Source organism: Panthera onca, chromosome D2 (assembly GCF_046562875.1).
Source record: "Panthera onca isolate mPanOnc1 chromosome D2, mPanOnc1 haplotype 2, whole genome shotgun sequence".
Classification (NCBI taxonomy): domain Eukaryota; kingdom Metazoa; phylum Chordata; class Mammalia; order Carnivora; family Felidae; genus Panthera; species Panthera onca.
Window position 1 is genome coordinate 56,159,833 of NC_138349.1, and position 26,425 is coordinate 56,186,257.

Genomic DNA, 26,425 nt, shown 5'->3' on the forward strand with positions numbered 1-26,425 from the left:
AATTCCAGGAGAGTCTAACGAGCTTGGACGGGGCCTTGGCTTTCACTGCCAAGACGGCCACCTGTCCTGGATGTCTCCAGAGAGCACGCACATACCCTGTCAGGCACGTGCACATACACACACTCACTCTCAATACGTGCAGCTTGCACATTTCCACGGCGGGCTTGCCGCATACCTCACAACTGTGCAATCACACAGTGCGTGCCAATGTCAGGTTTCCGTCCCACTTCCCTCCCCGCCCAGCTCCTGGGAGTTCTAACCCTCCAGGGAGCTCACAGGCGAGCGTGCCCACACTGAACCTGCCCTGGGTTCTAGAAGCCTCTGCCCCGACCCCCATGGAAGCCCGGCTGCAGCCTTCATGGAGCACTCCTCGCTGCCAGCAGACAGAGGAGCTAGACGTCCGCAGACAGGGGTGGGGGCTGGGAGGAGTGGGAGGGCTGGCTGGGGAGGCCCCAGGGGCTGCTAGTATTATGGAATCGTCTGAATCAACCGTAGGGGTGTAGCAGGAGGAGCGTCTGCAAGCTCCTCCCTCTTCTGGAGTCAGCGGCCCTTCTCTCCTTGCCCCCTCCCCTCCCTTCCCCTGGCCCCTGTTCTGGCACAATCCCCCGGAGCCAGACAGGCAAGTGGGCAGGGAGCTGGCCAAGCCAAGCCCTCCTGACTCATACCCATGCAGAGTGGGGCTGTGGGCAAGGGCCCGGGGCTGAGAGACAGGAGAGCCTGGCGCAGACTGGCTCACCACGTGGGGGAATCAGGGTACACAGAGGGCCCACAATCCACTGTGGACCTCAGTTTCCCCCTGTGTCTATTTGCACTACACCCTCTCAGGTGCCTTCCGGAGCAGGTTAGGGTGTATTCTGCAGGGGGCGCGAGTTCCCCGGGAGGCTTTCACACGTTTTCTGTCATTGTGATGGTAATCTAAAAATACGAATATCGGCATTTTTGGAATACGTGAGCCTGCCCAGAGATGTTACGTTTTGCATTCACGTTCATGAAGAGATGGTGACACGTGGTGCGGCCTGGCGAGCACAGTCAACTCGAGGGGCCTCTGGGACATGCTAAGTAAGGCCCGGCGACACCATGGCACCCGTGCCCTCTGTAAGGGGTCTGAACAGACAAGTGCGGGAGGATGCAGCCACTCCCCAGTGTCAGGGAAGCATCCTTCTGTCTGCCTGCCCCCAGGACCCTGCTCCAAACCATGCTTACGTGTTTTCAATTGAGATGTAATTCACGTAGCATGCACTCAGCCTTTGAAAGTGTGCAACTCACTGACTCCCGGACCACTGCCCGATTCCAAGACACTTCATCACGCCCATTTGCAGATGCCCCCATCCCCCTCCCACCAGCCCCTGACCACCACTAAGCTACTCTCTTGCGTCCACGGATTTGCCTGCCCTGGACATGTTCATTTCTTAACCACCAACTTGGCTTCAGCACAAACAGAACAAAGCAAACAAGTAAGCACAAAAATCTCTCCCCTTACGTTAATGTTCTCAATTTGAATGCTGTCGATTTCTTTTGGGGCCAGAATTTTTCATCTCTCTTGGCTTTAGAGTTGTATAACTCTCATAAGTAGTGCCTTAGTGACTGTGTTTATGTGTCATCATATAAGAAGGATTTAAGGGTCTGTGTGTCAGACTGGCTGCAAATTCCTCCTCTTCCTACGTGCAGGCCTCTTTGCACTGGGACTCTACCGCACTTCCCACCAAGAGATCGTCTGTTTCTACAGCTTGAGTCTGGGCTTGGCCATGACACCTGCTTGGGCCGACGGGACGCTACAAAGCATGACACACGTAGAGACCTGGAAAGTGTTTGCACGCTGGGGCTTGCCTGCTCTTGCCCCCGCTGAGGACCATGTGACAGACCACACGAATAATCCCAGGCTGGCCTGCCAGGGACGCGGCCCTGTCACCCCCGTCACCCCCGCTGACAGCCAGTACCAACAACACCTACAGCCCCACCAGATGCTGCATTCGCAGGAGTGAGTCCAGCCACCGGAGTAGAAGTAGCTCCAGCTGGGCCCAGCCCAAACTCATGGCCCACAGAACCATGAGCTAACACAAACACTCGTTAGAAACCGCAAAGTTTGGGGATGGGATGTTAGACAAGCAAAAGTTGACGGATACACTCTAGGAAAACGGTTTTCTTCTGTGTACAACAGATGGACCGTGGCTGCCCCTGGGGAAGGAAACTGATCCTGGAGGGCAGAGGTGGGAGGGGCAATCTTCACTGGATCCCCATTCACACCTTCTGACATTCGAAGCATGGAACGGGTTGTCTACTCAACCTAAGTTTAAAAAAAATGTTTCTAAGGGTTCCCTGCATTAGACTGCTCTCCTCTGCCCTCCCAGCTCCCCATACTCACCAATGTGGTGGGGAACCTTCTCCAGCTCCTCGATCTGGATGTGCCTGGCACCCGCCGGGATCTGGACCAGTTTGAGAGCTCCTGCCACAGAGCAGGATCCGGAAAAACCGTGAGCATCTTGAGCTGGTGGCCCCACTGCCCAGCATACCCCGTCACCCCCTGCCCCTGCACGTGCCCAAGAACCTGTTTCCTCATCTGTACAACAGGAAGGGGGGGACCCTTGCCCACAAGGTGCCGAGAGGTTCAAATGAGACGCTATGGCTTAAAATGCCCTAAAAACTCTAAGGGCTGTGGCGGGGGGCGGGGGGGGGGAGAGTATGCAGACACTTTGTTGCTACAATTTTCCACTTTCTTGAGCCTACTTTTCTCTTCTGATGTTCCCCCCCTTTCTTCTCATACCTTGAGCCACCATCATGGCTGCCCTGGGCCCCATGGCCCTCCCAATCCCATGCCTGGAAACAAACCCCTCTCGAAGCCACCAACTTTCTCCCCACAAGGAGAGATGAGGCAAAGCTATGACAGTCCCAAAGGGGAAATGGATCTAATTCTTCCTAGAGTGTAAAGGACTAATATCTGGCCCTTTTCAACAGCCAAGTGTGGTCCGATGGAAGGTAGGGAGGGAAGTCAAGGAACTCAAGGTACCAGGAGTTAGAAGGAGGCACCACAAGTTGACCAAAAAATGGAGAGAGAGGGGAGAGAGGGAAAAAAAAATTCCAGTCCAGTCTGGGCCACATCCTCAGACGTGTCTGAGCTCTCACTCCCACAATAGCCCCAGGGCCAAAGAGATGGCTGAGTTCCTATCACAGCGCACTGGCCAGCAGAAAAATGCTTCTGAAGTCCTGGGCCCGAATGCAGGCAGTGCTCACTGGAAGAGACTGCGGCCAGCTGCAGCTTCTGACTCAGTGGCCTGGGGCAGCCCGGGAAGGTCTGGAGGCAGGCTCTGGGTGCCTTCTTCCCTCCCCCGCCCTGAACCGTGGCCCAGCAGAGGACGGACGGCTTGCCCAAGGGACTCGGGCTCAAGGGCCCCTGCTGGGCCAGAACCCCAGCCACTCCTGGTCCTCTCCCAGCCCCAGCCTCTCACCTGCCTTCTTGGAGGCCTTGCCCAGTGTCCCCTTCACAGTCCTGCAGTGAGAGTTGTCGCCGCCACAGACACCGCACTTGTCATCTGCCTTCATGGACCCCACCTCCTTGTCACAGCCAACGGGCTGACGCCAGAGGTGGGCTCAGAGGATAAGGCTCCCGTGCTCCCCACCCCCACCCCCCACCCCAGGCCGGCAGCCCCTGGTTCCCTCCCCAGTCCCCACGAGTTGACCCCGAACCCAGAGGCATTCCTGGACACGTCACTGCCACAAACTCGCCAAGTGGCACGGGCAGGTCTTAAACCTGGCCATTCCTCTTCCCTTGAATGGGCTGGGCAATAACCCCCTTCTAGGATCCCAGGGTTCTGTTGAGGACCAAGGGTGTCATGGGTGGGGAAGGCGAGGAGATGCCTGTCTCCCTAGGGCGCAGGAGAAGCGGGCAGTATAGCCCTCCGGTCTCCCCAGGCAGGCAGAAGGTGGGTGGCCCGGAGCAGGGAACCCACCACACATTCGCCGCGGGCACAGACGCTGTATGGGTCCCGGTAGCTGCAGCGGGTCCCGTCGTGGACCACCTGGTTCATGAAGACCACATCCCCTGTGTCCTCCGACTGGCAGATCAGCTCACACTTCTGGGCATCTGTGGAGAAAGGGACCGTGCTGCATTCCCAGCTGTGCTCGGAGAAAGCGGGCGGGCCCAGAAGGACATCAGCGCATGTCCCAAGCGGGAAGCTCCTGGGCCAGCTCTGGGCAGTGGGGGGAGCACTGAGTATGGAGCTGGGACTTACAATCCCTGCCATGTCACCTATTAGCCTAGTGACCCTGGGCAAATCAGCTGACCTCTCGGAGTCTCCGTTCCTTACTTATTATCCCTGATCAATAAAATGCCACATCAGGATGCTAAATAAAATCAAGTGATAAAATAATAGTAATGGCCATAATAACAAGCCAATATATAGTGAATGCTTACCATGTACCAAATACTTCCAAAACCTTTACATACTCTTTTTTTTTTTTTTTTTTTTTTTTAAGTAGGCTCCACGTCCAATGTGGGGCTTGAACTCACGATCCTGAGATCAACAGTCACGTGCTCTACTGACTGAGTCAGCCGGGTGCCCCTACACACTCTTGATGTACAACCTCAAATTTTTTGTGTGACTTAACTCATTTAAACTTTTCAGGAAGTTCTAGGAAGTAAGTTCTAGCATTCTAGAGGAGGAGACCAAGGACCAGAGAGGTTAAGAAATTTGCCCAAGGCCACACAGCCACATACTGAGAACCAACTCCAGGATTCTAAACAAGGCAGTCTGGCTTGAGTCCCACACTGACCTCTACATACACTTCAGCAGTCTCATGTATAACAGTGTATCTCAACATGATTGCAAACATCAGGACACCCTGTGAGAGTAAAGCAGGGCAGTAGGCTGGGTTTGGGTTTATAAAACAAAGTTGCAGTGAGAGCGGAAAGGAGGCCCTTCCTAGTTCTAACAATTAATTGTTCTCTTTCCCATCTGGGCTACTGATGTCCTTAAAAGAAGGTTCCAAAGAACGTAACATATAAACATTTGCTGTGTTTCTTAGAAAAAGGGAAGTTGGGGCTTAGCTAACTTTCTGGAATTTGTCTAAAAGTCCTGGGAAAGCCCAAAGCCCAGCTGCCCCATGGGCCTCGAAGCCCCTTCCTCTAGAGGCTTGTTTGGATCTGAATGGAGCTGCAAGGCTTTCAAAGCAAGCCACCCCCTTAGCCAAACTTCTCAGCAACCAAATGGCTCCCCGCCCCTTGTCCCTGGGCTCCTAGGATACATCTTGCCCCCAGTACTCAGGGCTCGAGTTCAGAGCCACAGCATCCAATACCACTTTGAACTTCACACACAGGTAGGACCCTGACCAGTACGCCCCAGGCAGGCAGGCAGCCATGGAAGCCAGCGGACAGTGGCGAGCTCCCCAGAATGGGAGGAATTCAAAGCAGAGGGAAAATGCTCTCTGCGATCATATTCTGGAGAGGTCTGTGCACCGGTGGGCAACGGAGAGGCCTCTAATGTCCCTTCTAATCTGAAGACTGTCATTCTAAATGTCAGCTGAATTGCCCTGCAATTAATACTTTGGAACAGGGGCTAAAAGAGGCAGCCCTGGGCTCAGGAGAGGAAAGGCTGCTCTGGTCGGTGCCATCGGAGGCTGAGGGCTGTGTGGTGGGGGGTGAGCATCTGTCCATCAAAGGACCGTGGACAGGCTGGCAGGCGAGGTGAACACAGAGGACAGTTAAGGGCCCATCCAGCATAAAGGCTCTAAGAGACCGTGAATCCCACCCCTTCACTGGTATCTTGCTGCTGCTATAAGAGCCGTCAGTGGAAAGGCTCCAAAGCAGACAGGCACTGGCCTGCGTCTGTCCCAGAGCAGCCTGGAGGGATTCCGTATGAGGATCCCTGGCCACAGGCTCCCATCTGTGGCCCTCTTCAATCATTTTCATTAGCTGCTAAAACAGTAGCACAGTCAGTAAAACCTAAAACTATGGTATCTAACGGGACGGGGGCTCTCAGCAAAGCCAGGGCACCTGTACCTGTATAGAGCCTTCCCGTACAGGTAAGGGACCTGTGTGAGAGGCACCACCAACCCCAACAGCCAACACTGCTGCCAGCCGCAACAGCACCTCTGAGTGAAATGTCCCTGGTTCAAAGGGCACCTGGCGGGGGGGGGGGGGGGTTCAGTCGGTTGAGCGCCTGACTTCGGCTCAGGTCATGATCTCACGGTTTGTGGGTTTGAGCCCCATGTCGGGCTCCACACTGACAGCATGCAGCCCGCTTGGGATTCTCTCTTGCCCTCTCTCTGCCCCTCCTCAGCCCCTTACTTTTTCTCTCTCTCAAAAATAAATAAACTTAAAAAAAAAAAAAAGAAAAGAAAAGAAAAGAAAAGAAAAGAGAAAAGAAAAGAAATGCCCCGGTTCCAGATCGTTTCCCCGCCAGGGAACAGTCCTCATAAGCCTCCACATCAGGGATGGCTTTAAGGAGGACGGTGGCCCAAAGACAAGGGCCTGCACAAAGGCGGTCAGCCTGCCGACTGTCCTCCACCGTCCCTCCACCTCCACTGGTGGCCCCAGGCACGGGAGGCCCACCTAGCAGATGCCCAAGGACATGGCGGATGGGAGGGGGAGCGGGGCCCACTCACCATCTTCTGGCTCGTAGGGGATCCAGCTGTGCTTGGCGTCCCGGTGGATGTAATAAGAGTTGCGCCTCGCACACTGCTGGGCCCGGAAGTCCTCGTGGGGCCCCGGGCACTCCTCGCTGTTGCACACCTGGTACTGGAACATGGGCCCTGAGCACAGGCGGCCTCCGTAGGCTGGGCTGGGGCAGGCAGAGAGACCCGGTGACCTTGCCGGGGGAAGGCTGGGGAGGGCCAGGCTTCCCGCGTGGCCCCCAGGGGCAGCTCGGCCTTCTAGGGGGACATAAAGCGGCTGCTCGAACGTAAACTAGAGGGCTGCTCGTGGTGGGGGCTGCCGTGCTCTGAGCCCTTCCAGATTCTTCTCGCTCCACCCCTGGGGCATATGCCACCTGCTCCCCTGTGTGTTGGCGTAAGGGGCGGTGGGGGAGCTGAGAAGCACGGAGCCAGGGATGAGCAACCCTCTCCAATCGGGCTGGAAGAGAAACCGGTCTCCTTTATCTCTGTGTGTCCTTCGAACCACATGACTCACGGCCTGACATACCACGGGGGCACTCCCTCCCAAGGTGCCTCCTGCACCCGCTTCGCGTCCTAATAAACTAAGCAGTGGTAAAAACAGACTTGGGTCCCGAATGAGAAGGCCTGGCTAGGTCTAACCCCACGTCCCGCCTATGCAAATCTTGGGCAAGTCACTTAGTCCCGCTGAGCCTTAATTTCCTCTTTAAAGGTGGGACCCGGATACCTCTTCGGCCACCTACCTCCTGGTGTGTCGGTGAGGAATCAATAAGAAATGGCCTATGACGTACTCTGTACCGTCTGCCATCACGTTAAGAGGACTGGGTAGCGTTACGGATGCCAAGGGTCCAGGCGTAGGTGACCGCGGCTCCACTCCCGGACGCTGGGGCGTCACGGGGGTTCGTGCACCCGAGCGCTCAGCCCTCTACCTGGCGCGGAGCAAGTGCTCGATACACGGTAATAATTGTAACAGCAGCTGTCATCCGTTAGTGCCTAATCTGGGCTGGGCACAGCGCTGAATTCTTTCGCTTAAGCCTCGTAAAATAAAAATAGTTCTTATCGCAGAGGAGTTTGAAAGAGGGCAGCTCTGATGGAGGGGATAACCATCCACCTGGAAGGTGTTTTACTCGGAGTGGGCGCCACAGGGCCCTGCCCCAACCCCGGCTCTCCCCCCACCGACGGGTGGAAGTTACGGGGCGGGCCGTTGGGCTCCTGTTTGCAAAAGGTCAGCACAGCCGTCTGACACAGGAATAGGCTCCTCTGGGCGGTAGTGAGCTTCCCGTCCCTGGAGGTAAACGGTCGAGTGTGAAGGACCCCTCCTGAGGATGCGAGGGAGGGTGGCCAACACCGAGCCACAGCATCCAGGGGGCCTGCTGTTCAGCGGAGTCTCGGCGTCCCTGGTCCCCGGAGCCCGCTGACCCACACAGCCGCGTGTGACCCACACCGCCAGCCCTCATCTCGCCCGAGGCTGTTCTGAGCAGCCTGGGAGAGGCAGGCCATGGCCAGCTGGCCTTCGGAAGTTCCAAAACCACGGGAGGGATCCCCATAGAGGGGACAAAAGGGGAGAAACAGACCGGTCCCCCAGAATGTTGGATTTACTGGGGCAGTGAAAGGCAGGAGTTGATGTCAAGTTTTGCTTCCTGGGGTAGAAAACAAACATGGCTACTGAGCATTTAGATCAGTGTTTTCTCAAAGCTTAGCCAGAGGATCCGGGTCACGGGCAGGCTCGTGAAACTGGCGGAGTCTTTGGGCCCACCCAGAGTCTTCTGCAAGTGAGAGTCTGAGAATCACCGCTTCAGACCTAATCTCAGCCTGATGGGAGATGTCGGGCCCGGGTGGAAGTGATGTGCCCCCCCCCCCCAAACAATTTTGGGTCCCCACCATCAGGATACAGGCACCTGCAGGGTCCTTCTCTCTAGTGTCCTGCCCCTCGGTGCCTTCCTCACCCAGCCCCTCCTCAGGCCTAGGGAGGGAGGGGGTCCCCTGCCCTGCCGACCTCAGCCAAGAGCACTCACGGGGGATTGTCACAGCTCCGGCTCCGGGATCGAACGCCACCCCCGCATGACCGTGAACATGACCCGAACTTGGTCCAGGAGCTCCAGCCTCCATCCTGGCCGTAAGTCTGCTCTGGCGACTTCCAGATGCAGTGACCTTTGAAGCACCACTGGGATAGAGCAGAGGGAATGAGGTTACCCTGGGCACCCCGCCCCCCGCTGCCTAGCCTGCTAGGAAGGGTGCCCGACTGCGCACGTGGCACAGCTGGTGGGTGCCACAGGTGAGCCCAGAGAAAGGGACATTAAGAGTACGAGCCCCAGGGTGACAGAATCCCACCCACACCACAAGCCAAGTGACCTGTGGCAAAGGGCTCCCCTTCCTGAGCCTATTCCTCTGGTGTCCACTGTGGATAACAGCACCTGCCACCAGGGCTGCCGTGAGCCTCCAAGGAGATAACGCCGGGCACACACAGCCCTCCAAAAATGGCAGAGAGTATTGCTAATGACGGTAATAATTATGCAATTATTTGGTTTATCACCCCCGGAGAAAAAAAAGAGCTGATAGGGGAGAGAAGACACAGTCTTACCATGTTAATCTAGAGTAGATCTTGGCTCTGTGTCTCAAAATCACCACCCAGAGGCCACAGGCCGGTGTGTTTGTGGGAGGCAACCCAACCCCACAGGGAGGTCCATCCATGCACAAATGGAGGGGGTATACGAATGGAGTCTGAGAGGCCTGGGCTGGAACCCCAGCTCAGCCATTACTAGCTATGTGCGGCTTTGGCATAACTTCACCTTGCTGAGCCTCAGTCTACTCATCTGTTAAATGGGACTGTTCTAAGAACTAAAGGCAGTAATACCCACAAAGGCCTTAGCTCAGGGCCAGGCACAAAGGCGGGCTCGACCAAAGTAACCCTCTCCCCTTCTCCTGCAGGGCAACATGTAAGAAGTACACCAAAGTTCCCTGGGTCTTTTTTAAGAGATAACAGAGTGGCTCTCAGCCTTAGAGTCCCTGGGGAGCTTTTAAAACTCCAGATGCCTTGGGGCGCTTGGGTGGCTCAGGTGGTTAAGCGTCCGACTTCAGCTCAGGTCATGATCTCACGGTTCATGAGTTCGAACCCTGCATTGGGCTCTGTGCTGACAGCTCAGAGTCTGGAATCTGCTTCAGATTCTGTGTCTCCCTCTCTCTGCCCCTCCACTGCTCATGTGCATGCACTCTCTCTCTCAAAGAATAAATAAACATTAAAAAAAAAAACCTCCAGATGCTTTGACTTCACCCCCGACCAAGTGAGTCAGAATCTCTAGGAGTGGGGAGTTTTTACAGCAGCAATAGTATACCTTACATACTACAAAAAGTCTCTCCGGTCAAGTGTGCAAGTCAACAATTTTTCACAATCGACAGCATTGTGCAACCGTCACCACGTCCAATTTTAGAACATTTCCATCACCCCAAAGAGATCTCCGTGCCCACCTGCAGTCGTTCCCCGTTCTAGAGGTGGGGACTCTTAGAGCTCCCCGATGGTTCCAATATGCAGCCAGAACTGAGAGCCACGGATTGATTGTCACATGCAATTGTGACGGAAGGACCTGGAACTCTGCAAATACCAGGAGCCAGTGTACCGAGTCTCCGGGCTAAGAACCCGCCAGGTGTGGAGTCTACTGGGCCATGCATAGCCGTGGGAAGCCCCATCCATCTGTGAGGAGGCAAGCCCTCCACATGTGATGTGAGCGGGCAGAGCCTCGTGAGGGCAGAGGGCAGAGGGCAGAGGGCAGGCTAGGGGGGGCGGGTCCTGTGGCTGAGTAATAACGCTGGAGCCTCTCTTAACACCCTGCTTCTTCCCAGCTCTCTGCTTTGCTCCAGCGTGACTCAGTGACTTCAGAACAACCCGAGGAGTGGAAAGGCCACTTGGTCAGGGGTCAGCAGGACCCAAAGTTCAATGAATGGCCCAAGGTCGCCACAGAAATCAGAGAAGGGCCAGCAATATAGCAGAAGTGGATTTTAGAACCCCTCAGGCTCTTAGACCCGGCCATGAGGTCCCCCATACAAATGATGCCCTGGCACCCACACCTGCTCAAGAGGGCAAACACATGCCGGGTGATATGTGAAAGGGCAGGTCTGGGGCAGGGGAGGCAACACGCATGTGGGAGAACCAGCATGGTGGGCCGGGGAGGGGGGCGGGCAGGACACCTGGAGTCTTCCCTTCATCCCTTCCTTTGCCTGCCTGGGCCTCACTCTTCTCATCTGTAAAATGGGGGGAAGGCTTCCTGCCAGATGGGCGATGAGATGATGCCAAACTCTGTGAAGCAAGCGACTGTGGTGTGGGAGAGAGGGTGTACCTATGAGTTCATGGGGGGCTCCACGCACACACACACACACACGCAGCCACACGCCTGGGGGGCAGGGGCTCCCCTGGGACCTGCACACTCCTGCTGCAGCCCCGGGAACGCAGGTACCTGGCCAGGGGCACACTCTGTCCCGTCCAGCGGGGGCCCCTTCTTGGTCTTGCAGAAGTACGGGTTGTCAGGATGGCTGCACCACAGCTGTTTGCAGGGCTCGAAGGTCTGGAACTGCGCGGTAAGGGGACGGGGGTCACCGGCTACACTGGCCCTCAGGCTCTGACAAGTTGTCCGGGGGGCAAAGGGCAGTGATGGAGAGGAGTGGTGCGGTGGACGCTGGGGCCAGAACGCTGTGAAGGAGGCAGGAGGGCCCACACCCTCAAACTGGACCCCACTCCAAGCGCCATGGCCTCCGGTGACCCCTCTTCCCTCCAGCGGGGCACCGAGAAGGGGCAGGCCACAGCCCACATCCCTTGTCGTCCCCCCAGGCCTCCCTCCTTGCCTTTGCAGAAGCCACTGTGACACTGGGCAGGGACTAGGGTTTCGAGGGTCTGAGGCTCCAGGGAGGCTTGGGCCTGCCGACGTCCCCTGAGCCCAGTGCCTATCGGGGCTTCAAGGGGCTGTCGGTCCAGCCGGGATCCCAAGGCACCCAGACAAAGTCAGGACCTCCCAGCATCCTCTAGTCTCGCCAGGCTGTGCCAGATGTTGGTACTCTCCTGCTTCCCATTGTCCAGGAGAGCCCAGTTTTTTTCTCTCCTATCATCCCCCTGCCAGCCGGACCAGTGTCCTCCAGATACAGCCCTGGGCATTGAAACCCCTCTCCACCCCCAGCTCAGAGAGCACGTGTCCCAGTGTGGCCTGGACAGACACGGAGCCTCCTGGGCCTGCAGAGCTGAGGAGGGGGCTGCATTCCTGGATGGGAGGTTTGAGGTGCTGGAGTCACCAAGGCCTGACCCCTCAGAAAGACCCCTGCCCTGGGATGTCCCTTCTCTGAGCCTCTGCCTGGACGCTGGTTAGCAGCTCCGTTCTCTCCTGGGTGGCTCTAGCTGATCCCCAGGGCCAGGCTCTCCCTCGCCCTGTCCTACAGGGTAAGGAAGGGCTATGCCCCCTTATATGTGTCTCCTGGGCATGGGGTGCGGTGGGGGGGCATGCAATTCACCGCCTGGAGAAGAGTTATGTGGCGACACAGGAGAATTTCACAAGGGTGACGAATCAGCCCAAATCATCCTACCAAATCCCTGAAGAGCAGACAGAGGCAAGTATTCCTCCATCAGGCGAGAGCCCAGTGGCTGATGTGACAGAGGAACTGCCTGGCAGATAAGATAAGAAGAACTCCCCGATAACCCAGCCCAGCCAGGATCCCACCAGTCACCTGCCACTCTGTTCTACTATGTTCCATCTTTCCCAGGAGTAAAGCATCCCCGAGCCACTGCACACACCTGCCCCCAAAGGTGGGACTGGGTGGGGAAGTTATGTAGCAGAAGGTGGCGGGGCCAGGTGCCGGTCGCCCTGGATCCCCCCCGCCATGGCAGCTGGCACGGAGCCTGTGGGCCCATCACCAGGCTACCTGGCCAGGAGGGAGGAAGATGTCCTGTGCAGGACCAGCCTGGGTCACAGACGGACACGGCCCTGGTTCTCCAGCAGTCAGAGGCTGGTGGGAACTCACCGCAGAGCAGGTATGGTATCCAGAGCCGAAGTCAAAGCGGCACTGCTCGTCCATCGAGTAGTCAATGCCCGGCAGCTCCGGGGGCTGGGGCCAGGCGGGCGCAAAGGGGTCATCGAGGAGGCAGTCGTAGGAGCTGCCGGTGGAGACAAGGAGGTGAGCCAGGCTGAGGCCGGCGCTCCCCAGCTCTCCTTTCCTGGAGGTGGGGGTTTAAGGAGCAAAGAAGGCCTGCAGGAATCCATCCTTGCTGCCCTCTGCTAGGAGCCGTGACTTCCAGGGAGGAAGGTTTGGTCCCTGGACCATTTGAGGGCTCATTGCACCGAGGGAAGAAAAGTCAGGCCGCTACACAGGACGTACTTGGGGCCCTGGCCAGCTGCCACCTGAGGTGGGTGACAGTGTCTCTGCCCACACCTGCCCCCCCCCCAAGTCCTCTCTGTACCCATTCTTGGCCTTGAGCTCCTGAGTCTAAAGCTTGTCCAGGGCCCCTGATGACCTGGGAACTGAGCTTGTGCCGGGGGCAGGGAGGTACAGGGAGGGAGATGGCTGGAGGGGGAGGGGATGAAGGGCAGGCTGCATGCTCCCCAGTCCCCAGCCCGGAGGTGGAGGTGACCTACGGGAGGTAGCGGCTCAGCTCCACTTTGCTGCAGCGGGACCAGTGGAAGCGGTGGAAGGCAGCCTGCACCAGGGGTGCCATGACGCTGCCCAGGCTGGTCTCGTCCGCGCAGCCATTCCCCTGACCATCATGCTCCATGCCGAGCCTAGAGGGTGGCGGTGGGGGGGGCGGGGGGAAGGGGGAAAGACGGGAATCCTGAGTCATGCCAGGGAAACCGTCCCCGGGAAAACAGGCAGGTGGCACAGCAGTGGGAGACCATGCCCTGACCAGGCTTCAAACTGGACGGAAGCTGAGGGTCCCCCCTGCTCCCCAGTGGGGCTGGACTCATTCTGCCCTCCTGCCCCCTCCTCAAACCCCACCCCGCCCTCACGGCTTCCATGGCTAGCTCAAGGCCCACTCCGACCCCAGACACCCTCCCTGGCCACCCTGACTGAGGGCTGACCTCCCACGGTGGCGGCCACTTGCCCCACCATTAACACCTCACATGCCACGACGTGCTATCTCTTCGCCAGACCCAAGGCCTTCAAGTACAAGGACCCGGTCTTCATTTGGTTCAGCTCAACCTCATTTACCTAGTGGCTTACTTAAGCTTCTCCGAGACCCCGTAGTACTTTAGCCCGGAGCTCTGTGCCTGGTACACACCTACCATGATGATAGTCTAAATTTAAAAGCTTGGTTCTTGTTATAATTAGTACTTAATGCCAAAGCCCAGAGGTTCTAAGTTCTCGGGTACTCCCAGGTGGCTGCGTCTGGCCTTGACCACTAGACAGACAGACACAGGGACCTCTGGTGCTGACCTTGGCTCTCCACGGGGAGAGGTCTCTGCTTTGGGAAGAGTGGACCCCCCTGCCTCCCACGTACAGGAAGACAAACTCCCAGCTCTAAAATATGTGGAACTATGGGCAGGAAGAGACCTCAGTATACCCCGGGTGCCAGCCTCCATGCTGCAGAGGAGGAACCTGAGGCCCCGGAGACAAGGGGTCACCGCCCGGTGAGGGGAAGAGCTGGGATGAAGTCCACATGGTCTCTGTGCCGACAGGGCCGGTGTGGAGAGGGGCACGGCAGACAGCGGGGGGCAGAACCCCTCTGGGCTGGCCCACTCCCCTGCTCCCCAGGCCCTTCACCTGCAGCACACAGCCTTCCCTCCGCGTGTGCACTGGGGAGGGGCCGGGCCAGGAGTGCGTCCCTCAGCTCTGCCCCCTGGGCAGACGACGCCAGGAGGCATGACTGTAGCAAGGGCACATTACCAGAGGACACGCTACATGTCAGTGGCTTATCTGCTTTCTCCCGGAATGTAGTTTCTCTGGCCTAGTCTCCACGGCAGTCCATCCCTACAACGGGGCCTGGCGCACAGTGGGTGCTCAAGAAATGTTGGTCGCAGGAACGGATATGCTCCCAACAAAATCCAGGCCCAAGGATCAAGCCAGCAAGCCGCCAGCCTGGCCTGAGGCCGGAGCCTCTGTGCACCTGTTGAAGATGGGCTCAGACCAGTGCCCCGGTGTGCACCGAGCACCAGTGTGGGCCGGGACAGCTCTGAGAAGGGCCTTGAGTTGTGCATGGGACGAGGGAGAGAGACCGTCCAGAGAACAGACCACCTCCTATGACGGGATAGTGCATCCGCCTGCCCAAAGACAGGGCCACATCTGGTTTTCCGTGGCCCTGGGATTTAGGGGCTTGGACCCAACAACGCAGGCCCAGAATTGCCATCTGGGCCCCTGGGCTCCGTTCCCATCAGGGCTGGGCCTCAGTGCGTGGGCAGCTCCTCTGGCATCTCCGGGGACACTGGGATGGGGGCCTGATCTGGGATAAAGCCTCCCACACCCGCAGAACCCCTCGGAGCTCCCGGCACAGCCCACCCTCCCGGCGCCACTTACACGTGGCCGGTCTCGTGAGCCACCACGAAGGCCGAGGAGAAGCCATCCTCGTGGTTGAGGGTACAGCTTCTCAACGGGTGGCACATGCCAGTGACAGGCGCATACCCTGCCGGGGAGAGGGAGAGAGGGCGGAGAGAGAGGTCATGGGGAGGTAAAGCAGGACTCAATGAGGTCTGTGACTGACCAGCCACTGCAGGGACATCCTGACGTGGTCACTGCCAGAGGCTGCCTGGAGGAAGAAGGATCCTTGCAAGGCCCGCCCCCCCCGCCCCACCCAGTACAGCAACCCCGAGCCAAATGCCCCCACACCCTAAAGCTCCACGGAACCCCTCAGGGCCCACAGCCTCCTCTAATCAAGGCAGTGGGATTTCCAGATGCCCCAAGCCTGCCCAAACCCGACTTCCACGCCATGCCCCTCTAGCCAGCCAGTCAGCTGGTCAGTCAACAAACACACTCCAAATACTTTTTGATGGGGAGGGCAGGGGTACACTGTGTTACATTCTATGGGGAACCAGAGGAATCAGATCCAAGCCCCCCTGCCCTGCCCCTGTCCCTGCCCCTGCCACACACCCATACTTAAGGAGCAGATGGCTTAGCAGAGAAACTAGGTGGTAGGAGGTCAGCTCACACGAGGGCCCGCAAGGCTACAGTCAAGGGGCATCATGCGTGTGCAGGGGGCATGTGGAGGAGAGAACAGATTCAACTAAGGGGGTTGAGGGCCACCAGGTAATGGCTCATGGCGGGGGAGGGGGGCGGCGGGCACAGGGCTGGGCCCAGAGGACAGGCAAGACTCTGCAGGGGAGGGGATGGGGGGACGTGCTGGGGGGGGACACAGAAAGGCAGTGCAGGGGGCTGCACGTAGCAGCCCCAGTCATGTTTGCTAAGTAGCTACTGTGTGCGAGGCCTGAATTCTTTTTTATTTACTTATTTGAAGAGAGAGAGAAAAAAAGCACATGTCCATGGGTGAGGGGCAGAAAGAGAGAGAGAGAAAAAGAGAGAGAGAGAATCCCAAGCAGGCTCCTCACTGTCACCGCAGGGCCCAACGTGGGGCTCGATCCCACGAACCGTGAGATCACGACCTGAGCCGAAATCAAGAACCAGACGCTTAACCCACTGAGCCACCCAGGCACCCCACGAGGCCTGCGTTCTAAGGGGCCTGCTTCCCAGCCTCCCCGGGGCCCTGTTATAGGCTGGGAGGGAAGGCTGGGCTGGGAAAGACCTCGGAGAAGGGGTGAGGGCAGAAAGCACTTCCTGCCTGGGGCCGCGGTTATCCAGACAACTCTACCCGGTCTTCAGAAGTGCTCAAATGCACTTGTATCTGAGACGCTTCGGGGGACTCTAATGAGAGGCTGCGGTGTGAAGGAGCTTCCTGGGGCCTCTACTGTCCTGGAGTTCTGAGGTTTACTCTACGTGAGACGTGAGGATACAGCTGCACGCGTGTTGGTATGTTGGACATGTGTCTGTGCATGAGCACGCACGTGTAAGTACGTACATGTATCCGCATGCGTAAGCGTGTGTATCTATGTGATCCGTGTACATGTATATCTGTGTGTGTGTGTGTGTGTATGTGTGTGTGTGTGTGAGAGCAAACCTCACACTTGACACTTCGGGGATTCAGACAAGGAGGCTTTGGATAGAGGCATGGCCAGCTGACTCCCTTCTGGAATCAGACCAGGAAAAACTAGAAAGCCCTCAACTCGGAGCCTGAAGATCCAGTCAGAGCTGCAAATCTGTCTCGTCTCTGCTAGAGGACAGGGGCAAGCCTCTTCGCCACTCTGTGCCTCAGTTTCCCCACCGGGAAAACTGCGAGTGACCAAAGCTTCACGTGTCTGCAGAGCACGCACGACCACAGGCATTTATTTCAGGCCTCCCTCAGACCTTGTAGCGGGCTGGAATGGGGGAAAGCAGCAACTGTTTTTTCCCCACTCGGCAGGTGGGAGGACCAGGGGAGAAGAAGTGAGCTTGGGTCGCTGCACAGAGAGGTGTGGAGCGTGTCCACACACAGGCACCTGCTAGGTGCCCCGAGGCCTGTGATGAGCCCATATCGATACGGGGGTAGGGGGTGGGGGGCTGGGGAACAGAAGCATCTTGAAGATGCTGACAGGTCTTCCCGCAGCCAGGCTCTGGGACAGTAAGCCTGACCACTCGCGGCCACCCGCAGGCTCGACCCAGACAGCAGGGACCAGAGCGGGGACCCATTCACTTCCCCTGATCCCCGAGGAAACCACTCTAAAGCTTGCCCATCCAGATGGGCCAGGTCCTTCTCCAGAGTCCCATGAATCTCTCTGTTGACTGGCTCCTCAGAGCTCCTCGGGTGGCTCCAGAGAGCCCAGCCCCGAGCCCCGGCCTCTGCCCTGCAGCTGCAACACCTGGCAGCAGCAAATACAGTACCTTGCGTACCTGAGGGCCCAAAGTCCTGCCGGGTGAGGAAGACAACGTGGTCATGGTGCTCTGCGTGGCTGGGATCCTGGCGCTGCTGAGAGTGTGCCCAGCGACATACCTGCTCCAGGCTGCGAGAGGGGTTCCCCCGCTCGATCAGGCTCAGAGACTGCGGGGGCCAAGAGCGTCAACAGAGAGGGGGTTGCCAGCGGGCACCCGTCGTTCCCCTCCCAGGGGCAGAGAACACCGAGGCCCGTGGGACGCGGTGCCAGTCCCCAGGTCGCCGTGCATGCGCACAGCCCTCCCGCTTCAGGGAACACTCGCGTGCCAGGCCCTGTGCCGGGACACCTGTCTGCTGGGAACTCAACACGCATTCTCTCGCATCCCTCGACCGAGCTGCAGGCGGGGGTAGCTCTGAGCACTTCTGTGCCTTGTGTTTGTGGTCTCATCTAATCTTCACAACAGCCCCTGGAGGAAGGTGCTACTGCCACCCCCATTCGGGGGAGAAGAAGCCACCAGTCGGTCTAAGACTGCAGAGCCCAGGGCCCCAGGGTCCAACCAGAGCAGGACTTGTCTCACGGTCACTGCCCGGCTCAGAGCCCATTTCTGCACGGGGTCCTCAAGGAGAGGGATCTCCAGCTGCCAGGGCATAGGACTGCCTGCTTCCAGACTGCAGGGAATCCCCCAGGCCCCGCTTAACATCCCCAAATGCCTCTGCCCCTGAAGCCTCAACTCTAACGGTCTCAGGGTTCTGATTCTGGGAACAAAATGCTTCCTACATGCTGACCAGCCCCTCCCCACACCACAGCCCGTCCGGTGCACCGGTCCCACACCCCCTCTCCCTCCAAACCCTGCCAGTTGCAGAAGGGAGGTGGTCACCTGCCGGTATCCGACCATGATCAAGCGGACAAGGGCAATGTTTATGTGGGCGCCCAGGGACTCATCATGGTAAATCTCATCCACCTGCAAGGAGAAAAGAGTGTGCAATTTTAAGGGAAGCAAACGTTTGTCAAGAGCCTACCACACAGCAGGTACTGAGCCAGGTACCTGACCCGTGTTATCCTCACCATGGCCTTTTCAGGCAGCATTCTTCTCCCTACTGTACAGACGAAGAAACTGAGGCAGAGAGAGGCAAAATGACCTTCCCAAGGCCACACCGCTAAGTTGCTGCAGACCTGGGATTCAAATCCTGCCCCGCCTAGTTCCACCTGTGCACTCTCTCCACGAAGCCAAGTATGAGGGGCTGGCCTCACACTCAGCCCTCTGACAAAGACTCATCTTTCCACGGCTCGGGAGAGTCCTTCCACAGATGTCCCCCGGCCCGGGTCGCTCACCCTCAAGTCCCTGGGTACCCCTCCAATTGCCACCGGAATCGTCTGTCTGCTCCGTAGTGCCCGGGCACTTTTCCACGGCAAATCCAAGGGAAAGTATACGAGGACCTTGGAAATGCAGAGTCTCGGACCCACCTTCCAAGTCAGAGTCTGTAATCTGAACACAATCCCCGGGGATGCTCAGCCATGGTCAAGTTTGAGGACCATGGCCTTGGAAAACTCCCTTCTCCCACAGGCCCAGGGGTCCGTGGGGCAGTGTCCCACACAGGCCGCCAAAGAATGCTATCCCTCCTACTCCCCGAATCAGGAGACCCGGAACAGTGTCCATGACAGATGGACGAGGCTCTGTCTGTCCACCCCCAGAGACAGGCAGCTCACCCTCCCCTGAGTGCCCATCTCCTAAGGATGCCCCTTGAACAATTCCAGCTTTTTTGTTTTAACTTTTTTTTCTGAATATAAAACATTTCACCCTGTAAACTTTGAAAAGTACAAAAAAAGGTGAAAGAGGAAAATCAAATTGCCCAAACTACAATCAGCCAGATGTACAATAACCACAGTTACATTCTTCTTGCCGGGTGCGTATCTGTGTGTGTGTGTGTGTGTGTGTGTGTGTGTGTGTGTGTGCGCGGTGGGCGGGCGGGGGGGAGGGGGAGGCTCAATTTACAAAACAGTAATCATACTGAATATACCGTTAATACATTGGTTGTTTCATGAAACAGTATTCTGTATGTTTAAAAGCATCACCTCTAGGGGGCGCCTGGGTGGCTCAGTCGGTTAAGCATCTGAGTCTTGGTTTTGGCTCAGGTCATGATTTCACGGTTCGTGGGATCGAGCCCCACATCGGTTCTGCTGACAGTGTGGAGCCTCCTTGGGGTTCTCTCTCTCCCTCTCTCTCTCTCTCTCTGCCCCTCCCCCCTCAAAATAAATAAACCTTTTAAAAAAAAGTATCATCTCTAATGTCTGCGTATGATGGGCCACGACTTAGATAATTAATCCCCTAGCTGGACGTAACCCCCGAGACTCGCTCAGTGACTCGCTCGGTGGGTCAGTGTCAGAGGACAGCACTGGTGAAGCAATGCAGTTACTGGGGGCCAGAGTCCCGGGTTCGGGTCCTAGCTCTGTGGCTTAGGGCACATCAGGCAACTCCTTGGGACCTCTGTTTCTGTTTCTGTAGAATGGGGATCCTAATGGCTGTCATAGGAGAACTGTGCAGTGGAAGACGGGCGTGCCGACCGGCCACACACACACTTTCTCCCAAACAAGTCCAACCTAAGAATTCTCTCCTGTTCTGCCAAAATAATCTGCACCGGAGTGACTCTTAAATAACCTTGACATTTCAGCCCCTCCAGCTCAGAACGTGGCCTTCTACGTGGTCAGTGTCTCAGACCTCCCTGATGTGCCCTGCGGGCAAGCAGACCAGAGATGGGGTGATAAGCAGGGCACGCTCTACACAGACACATCTGTGCCCCACATGTACACATGTAAACCCCACTGGTTGCCCCAGGGCAGGAAAAGAGATCAGTCGCTGGAATGCTTGGGTGGAGGCATCCGCACGGCCTCTAGGCTTTTGGAAATTCTCAGGGGGCCACTGTCTTCCTGCTCTGTCTCTCTCCAAAGCGGGCCAGGCAGGTTGCTGCCCGAATCCTTCCTTACTGTCCCCACACTCAGCAGGCCAAAGCCACCCATCAAACCCCCAGTGACGCCTGCTCCAATGGCTGGCATCTCCGGCCCAGAACACGGGGAAGGCTTCGCGGTGGGACTGGGGAGGAGGCTGCTGCCTCTCTGAACAAGAAGTAGGATCAGAGCCCGAGTGTCCATCACTGGTGGGGGTTGAGCGGGGCCTTCTGATGCCACCTCCCACTCCGGGTAACTGGCCTAAATGCAATACTGAGCAAGCAGAAGGGGACGCACCATTCGGAGAGACCCCACTCGGCACAGCACTCTGAAATAATCTGGCGACCAAATGCTTCAGGGACGGATGTACATAGACCCCAGGAGCTGGGGGAAAGGAAGGTGGTGTACATGTGGGAGAGAGGGGTCAGGGAGGACTTGCTGGAGGACCCAGAACCCGTCCCGCTGGAGAAGGTCACGGGCTTTTCGGAGGAGATGGGCAGAGGTTCAGGGCAGGGGAGAGAAAGGCAGGAGTCATGCGGAACCATCGAGAGAGCCCCAGGCCGGTGGTAATCAGGGCAGCTGAGGCCAGCCCCCCACGCGATGGGAATCTCTTCCCAGCCCACGCTCCCACACTTCCAGCAACGTGTGTGCTAGCCCGTTAGAAAGTTCTGGGCGCCGTGAGCCCCACTCAACCTTCCCGTCCGCCTCCTCCACTGGCCTCAAGTCTCTCTCTGGAAGTCCCACGGGGCGTATCTGCTCCTTTCCCCGGGAGAGATGGCGGCCACGGTCTCTCAGGGGACGTCTCTCCGTGCTCACGTCGGTCAAACAGAAAACTTTCCAGGCGGCGAGAGAGACGACAGGCCACTTGCCAAGGAAGGACCATCCATCTGGTTAGGGGTAGGTTTTCAGCAGTGACCAGGGGAGACGCTGAAGTAATAGCACCAAAGTCCCAAGATAAAGAAACCGTCAACCCACAATCCTGGGCCCAGCAAACCAGCTTTTAAGAACCACGATGAAAGAAGCCGTTGTCAATCAAGGAAACAGAAACGGAGCCACCCAGACCCCACTGTCTGCAGGTCTGCAGGAAAGTAAGGTGGAAAGTGATCCCCAACAGGTGGCCCAGGGTGTAAGAGTGGGTGAACAGTTCTGAAGCTCTGAGAGCAGCAGGGTTCAGCAATGAGCAAGTCTAGTCTTTTCTTATGCTAAATAAGGAGATAAAAATAGAGTAATTCTATTTCACACCCTTATTCCCTCATTAAAAAAAGGAGGGGGGCCCTGGGTAGCTCAGCTGGTTAAGCATCGGATTACTGATTTCAGCCCAGGTCATGATCTCACTGTTCGTGAGTTTGTGAGTTCGAGCCCTACATCGGGCCATGGACTGACAGTGTGGAGCCTGCTTGGGATTCTCTCTCTCTCCCTCTCTCTGCCCCTCCCCTGCTCATGCGCTCCCTTTCCCTCTCTCTCAAAATAAACTTAAAAAAAAAAAGGGGGGGTGGCCCTGCCATTCCACATCCCCTAGTAGGGTCCGTCTGGGGTGCCCCGGCACCCTCATCTGCACACACCCCCATCACCCCCAGCCCTTGAGTAGGGCTCTGATTCAGCTGAAGCTGTCCTGACCCTTCCCACAGGCCAAGGAGGGGGCTGGACAGGGCTACAGAAGTGCCTGGCACACAGGTCCCAGCCACAGCCGTGAGCTGGTGCTGGAGCCACAGCCAGGAGGGGGAGCCTCCTGAGAGGCCCAGGACCCCGGCCCTCTGGAACACATGCGCGGGCGGCCCCCGGCGGGCTCCAATCTGGCTGTGCGCTCAAGAACTGGCTGTCGGCCTCCACCCTCCCGATGCCAAAGGTCAGGCCCGTGCGCCAGCTCTGGGGAGACCTGGAACTGCTTCCCGCGGCTGTGGGTCCCAGCGGGATACATCAAGAGACGCCCACAGGGCAGAAAAGAAGGCTATGTCTGGTGTCCTTCTTCCCCACCTCAGCCAAGTTCAACATCCCCTGCCAAGACCCCAGGGTAGGGTTCCACATCAGATATTGGCCTGGGACGGCCACTGGTATATACTAGAAAATCAAGCAAACGTCAGGACTCTCTCTGGTCAAGGGGCACAGAACAGCAGAAGGGAGAAGGTCCATGGTAACGTAACAGAAGCTAGAGACCACGAGGGTTGGAGAAAGAGCCGCTATTCACTGAACACCTACTATGTGCCGGGCACCATGTGAGGGCTTGCATACAACCTCACGCCAGCCTACGGAGAGAGGAATCATTCCCGTCTCACAGGTGAGAAATCCAAGGCTCAGAGCGGTTAAGTAACTTGCCCAAGGCCACCCAGCTGGAAAGTGGGAAGGCTCAGATTTAAACTCTGATGCTTTGTGACTCTGAGCCACTCCACACAGCTGTTTTTCCAGAACCAGCTCCTGTGGCAGGCTGGCTGGAGTGGGCTTTCTGTGGCCTAGGAGAGAAGATAAGCGAAGCGGGTTTCCACATCCAGTAAACAGCAACACGGCCAGCCAGGGAGTCGTTGCGAGAGCCCCTTCTCTGTTCTGCTGTAACCCTGCATGGCCAGGCCTCCCGGGGGCCTTGTGGCCAAACCCAGGGAGCAGGAAGAAGGGAAGGGGGTTGGGAACTCTGAATCTGTGTTCCGGCCCAAAGGGAGGATCAGACCCCAGGTACCGACAGCAGAAATGCCTGGGACTCCACTGTGGCTGGCGGGGAGAGCTAGGCCCCTAGGGAGCCCATGGGAGCGGGGGGGGGGGGGGGGGGGGGAGCTGGCAGCCTTCCCTTCTGGACCAGGCCAAAATGGGCTTCTCCTTGGCAGTGCGAGGACAGGGGTCCAGCAGAGAATGGCCCCCCAGCCAGCCCCAAGTTCCCACAATGCTAGGGAACACTGCTCCCAAGGACTTCTGGAGCAGCCTATCCACCAGCCTGGCAGCCAGGTTCAGGCAGGTCTCAAACAGGGAGGGGCCGTGCTGAGAAAGCATGACCCCAGGGTCTCAAGCCCACCCCATGCTCAAACAGGAGAGGGCAGTGACTGCTACCTAAAGGCTGATGCAGCCACAGCCTGCATGCCGTAACCTGGTGCCCTGGATGCGGTCTTAGAGCAAAAACAAAGGACCTTAGGGGCAAAAAGGGGGAATCTGAAACAAATACGGGCTTTCATTAACAATAACGCATCAGTATTGGCTCAGTAGTTGTGACGAATGTACCATGGTAGTGGCAGATGTTGAACATAGTGGGGCCCTCGGGAACTCTCTGGACTAGGCTTGCAGCTGTTCTGTAAATCTGAAACTATTCTAAAATCAAAAATATATATTAATTGAAAAGAGAAGAAGGTTACGTCTAGCTGCCATACCTCCTTGGGCTGCTCCAGACTGTTTGCCCTTCCTGACAGTTCCGGAGACTTTCCTGGGTTTTGATGACCTAAAGCAGTTTCGAGGAATACCAGTGGGGCATTTTGCAGACCATCCTTCACTTCGGGTATGGCTGATGTTTGTCTCATGATTAGATGCGCGGTACGGGCCTTGGGGGGGAGGAAGGCCACAGGAGGGAAGGGCCATCTTCCCCACACGACGTCAAGGGCACCCGCCGCCAGCACGACCCGTCACCGACAATGCTGACCTCTAGCGCCTGCTGGGACAGCGCTTGCCAGGTTTCTCCTGCGTAACATACTCTCTCCTTCCCGGCCCCCGTGCTGTGCGCTTCAGGACAAAGTCACCGGGCACAGCCTGAACTTCAGGAGTGGGAGTTAGAATCCACCTCCTTGAGGGCAGAGTACCTACGTCAATTATTCGGAATCCTTCTCCCAGCTGCTCATTTATTCTGTCGCTTATTTATCAGTATGAACCCATGGCTGTGTGTTTTTATACTCTGGGTTATACTTCAATGCGACATTAACCTGGTCGCTCAAATTGTCCCAGCTTTGGCCCCCGGGAGCTCTTTCCTTCAGTTGGCTCCTGTGTCCCTTTAACACACCCTTCTTGTTGGCTCTGGGGTTCTTTGTTTTGTTTTGTTTTTGTGTGTTGGGCACTTCCTTACTTTCTGGCAACACGGGAGGCTCGCCTTGGACGTTCTCCGCTCCAGTTGTGACGGCCAACCGTTCCTCAAAGGAGCTCCAAGGAGTCATTACCCCCCCGTCTCGCCGGGAGACAAGCAGGCCCACAGTGACAGCCGAGCCTGTGTGAGCACGGCGGCCACAGGAAAGGAAGCAGCCTCTGCTCGCGTGCCCTCCCTGGTCGCTTCCAGCCTCTGAACCTGAACAGAACGGGGGTGGCCCTGCCTGAAGGTGCGGCCTGGCCAACAGTCACCTCTCCTGCCCTTTCTAGTCCCAGGCCCTGGAACTAGCCCCCCGTCTCCCCAGCTCCGACCCCTCTCATCGAGAGCACAAGGCAACTCTGCAGACCAGATGCTCCAACCAGCACCACGTGGCACGCGTCTGAGACGGTCTCCTTTCCCCGTTGACCGTCACAGGGGGCCAGCACACTGTCACCGCTGCCCGTGCAAGCGAGACTCTCACGTGATTCCTGGTGGCTTCACAGGACACTGCAACGCCCTGACATTGCTGGCAGCGGGCCATTTACGGGGTGAGAAAGGAATGGGAGTCCTGGTTGTCTGAAAACCTCCGGGGGCGCCTGGGTGGCTCAGTCGGTTAAGTGTCCGACTTCAGCTCAGGTCACGATCCCGCGGTCCGCAGGTTCGAGCCCCGCGTCGGGCTCTGGGCTGATGGCTCAGAGCCTGGAGCCTGCTTCTGATTCTGTGTCTCCCTCTCTCTCTGCCCCTCCCCCGTTCATGCTCTGTCTCTCTCTGTCTCAAAAATAAATAAACGTTAAAAAAAATTTTTTTTTTAAATAAAAAAAAAAAAAAGAAAACCTCCGTTGCCACCTTGCAGTAAAATCAAGAAGGCACCCACATCAAAGTCGCAGAACGGGGTCTGGCTTGGAGAAAATCCAGAGGTAAGGGCGGGGGGCTCCCACAGCGTCACCCAGGCTCCAGACGGCACAGGAGCCAATGCCATGGAGAAAACACGGACGCGGATGGCTCTGTGGCTGAAAGCGACTCTGACAAGTAACACTCGGAATGGAAGAAGTGATGGGAATACCGGACTCTGTCACACCGTTGTATCTACGTGCGCACGTGAGTAACACGTGACGAAAATCTAAGCCTCCATCAGGTTGAAAGAGTTCTTCCAACGAGCACAAATAAAAATTCTAAGTGATACGAAAACACCACGTCAGGGTTTAACGGGTAGCACTTTTTCTGTTTCTTAAGTACGTAAAGTAACAGAGCATCTGACAATCGATGGGTTCAGTTTTGATGAAACATGGCAAGTGATGTGTTCACACGTAGTATGTGAGCTCCTCGCGTGGGCACACCTGGTCTGGTGTGGTACATGCATCTATGTGCACACAGCCCGGTTACACATATGGGTGGCTGTGTGTGCGTGCACACGCATGTGCGTGGAAACACGCACTCCATCTGTGCATGTGTGCACTCTCTGGGGGTGTACCCCAGTAACACTGTGCGGCCTGCAGCCCAGGATCCCTGCCCACCCCCCAGGCTGGCCTATGCAGTAGCCAGAGCTGGGCCTCGGCTTCCCCCAGGTTGGGACACTGAGTCCGGGCCAGGGCGCGGCTCACGAGTCCCCAGCATTTATCCCCCACAACCTGTCTCCATAATGCAGCCGCCTTTATGCCCCAGGTCGGCCTGAGTGCAAAGAGAGGCACTGTGGAGGCCCAGAAAGACCCGAACTGCCGTGACCTCACCTTGCTGAGCCCGACTCTCCCATCTGAGTGTGAACTGATAAACCTTGCAGCGAGGCCTGAGGACAGAAGGTGAGGCAAATGTCAAGCATTTGGAACAGGGCTTGGAACACATATGTGCTCGATCAGTGGCCTCTCTTGGTTCAGAACTTCTACTTCCCACTTGGGGAGCTGATGAGAGGTCCATTAGGTCAGCCCAGGAATACGGGATTTCAGGAGCGTGACCTCCAATATGGCGACCGAGATGCCTGGTATGAAAGTGCTCT

At 57.2% G+C, this 26,425-nt stretch overlaps 1 protein-coding gene across 2 annotated transcripts in view; it reads right to left on the reverse strand.

Annotated features, from left to right (window-relative positions):
• The window catches only part of ADAMTS14 (ADAM metallopeptidase with thrombospondin type 1 motif 14), an 82,232-nt gene that overhangs the window by 17,396 nt on the left and 38,411 nt on the right, over positions 1–26,425 (reverse strand). Inside the window, exons 5-15 of one of the 2 annotated variants that reach the window (XM_078434333.2) lie at positions 18,343–18,426; positions 17,476–17,632; positions 15,085–15,190; positions 13,212–13,355; positions 12,601–12,733; positions 11,052–11,165; positions 8,619–8,767; positions 6,598–6,773; positions 3,945–4,078; positions 3,444–3,567; positions 2,363–2,443 (exon numbers count right to left, since the gene is read on the reverse strand). In XM_078434333.2, the coding sequence (XP_078290459.1) occupies positions 2,363–2,443; positions 3,444–3,567; positions 3,945–4,078; positions 6,598–6,773; positions 8,619–8,767; positions 11,052–11,165; positions 12,601–12,733; positions 13,212–13,355; positions 15,085–15,190; positions 17,476–17,632; positions 18,343–18,426 (1,402 nt within the window). The remainder of the gene's footprint in view (positions 1–2,362; positions 2,444–3,443; positions 3,568–3,944; positions 4,079–6,597; positions 6,774–8,618; positions 8,768–11,051; positions 11,166–12,600; positions 12,734–13,211; positions 13,356–15,084; positions 15,191–17,475; positions 17,633–18,342; positions 18,427–26,425) is intronic. The other variant, XM_078434334.2, reaches the window with a different exon arrangement.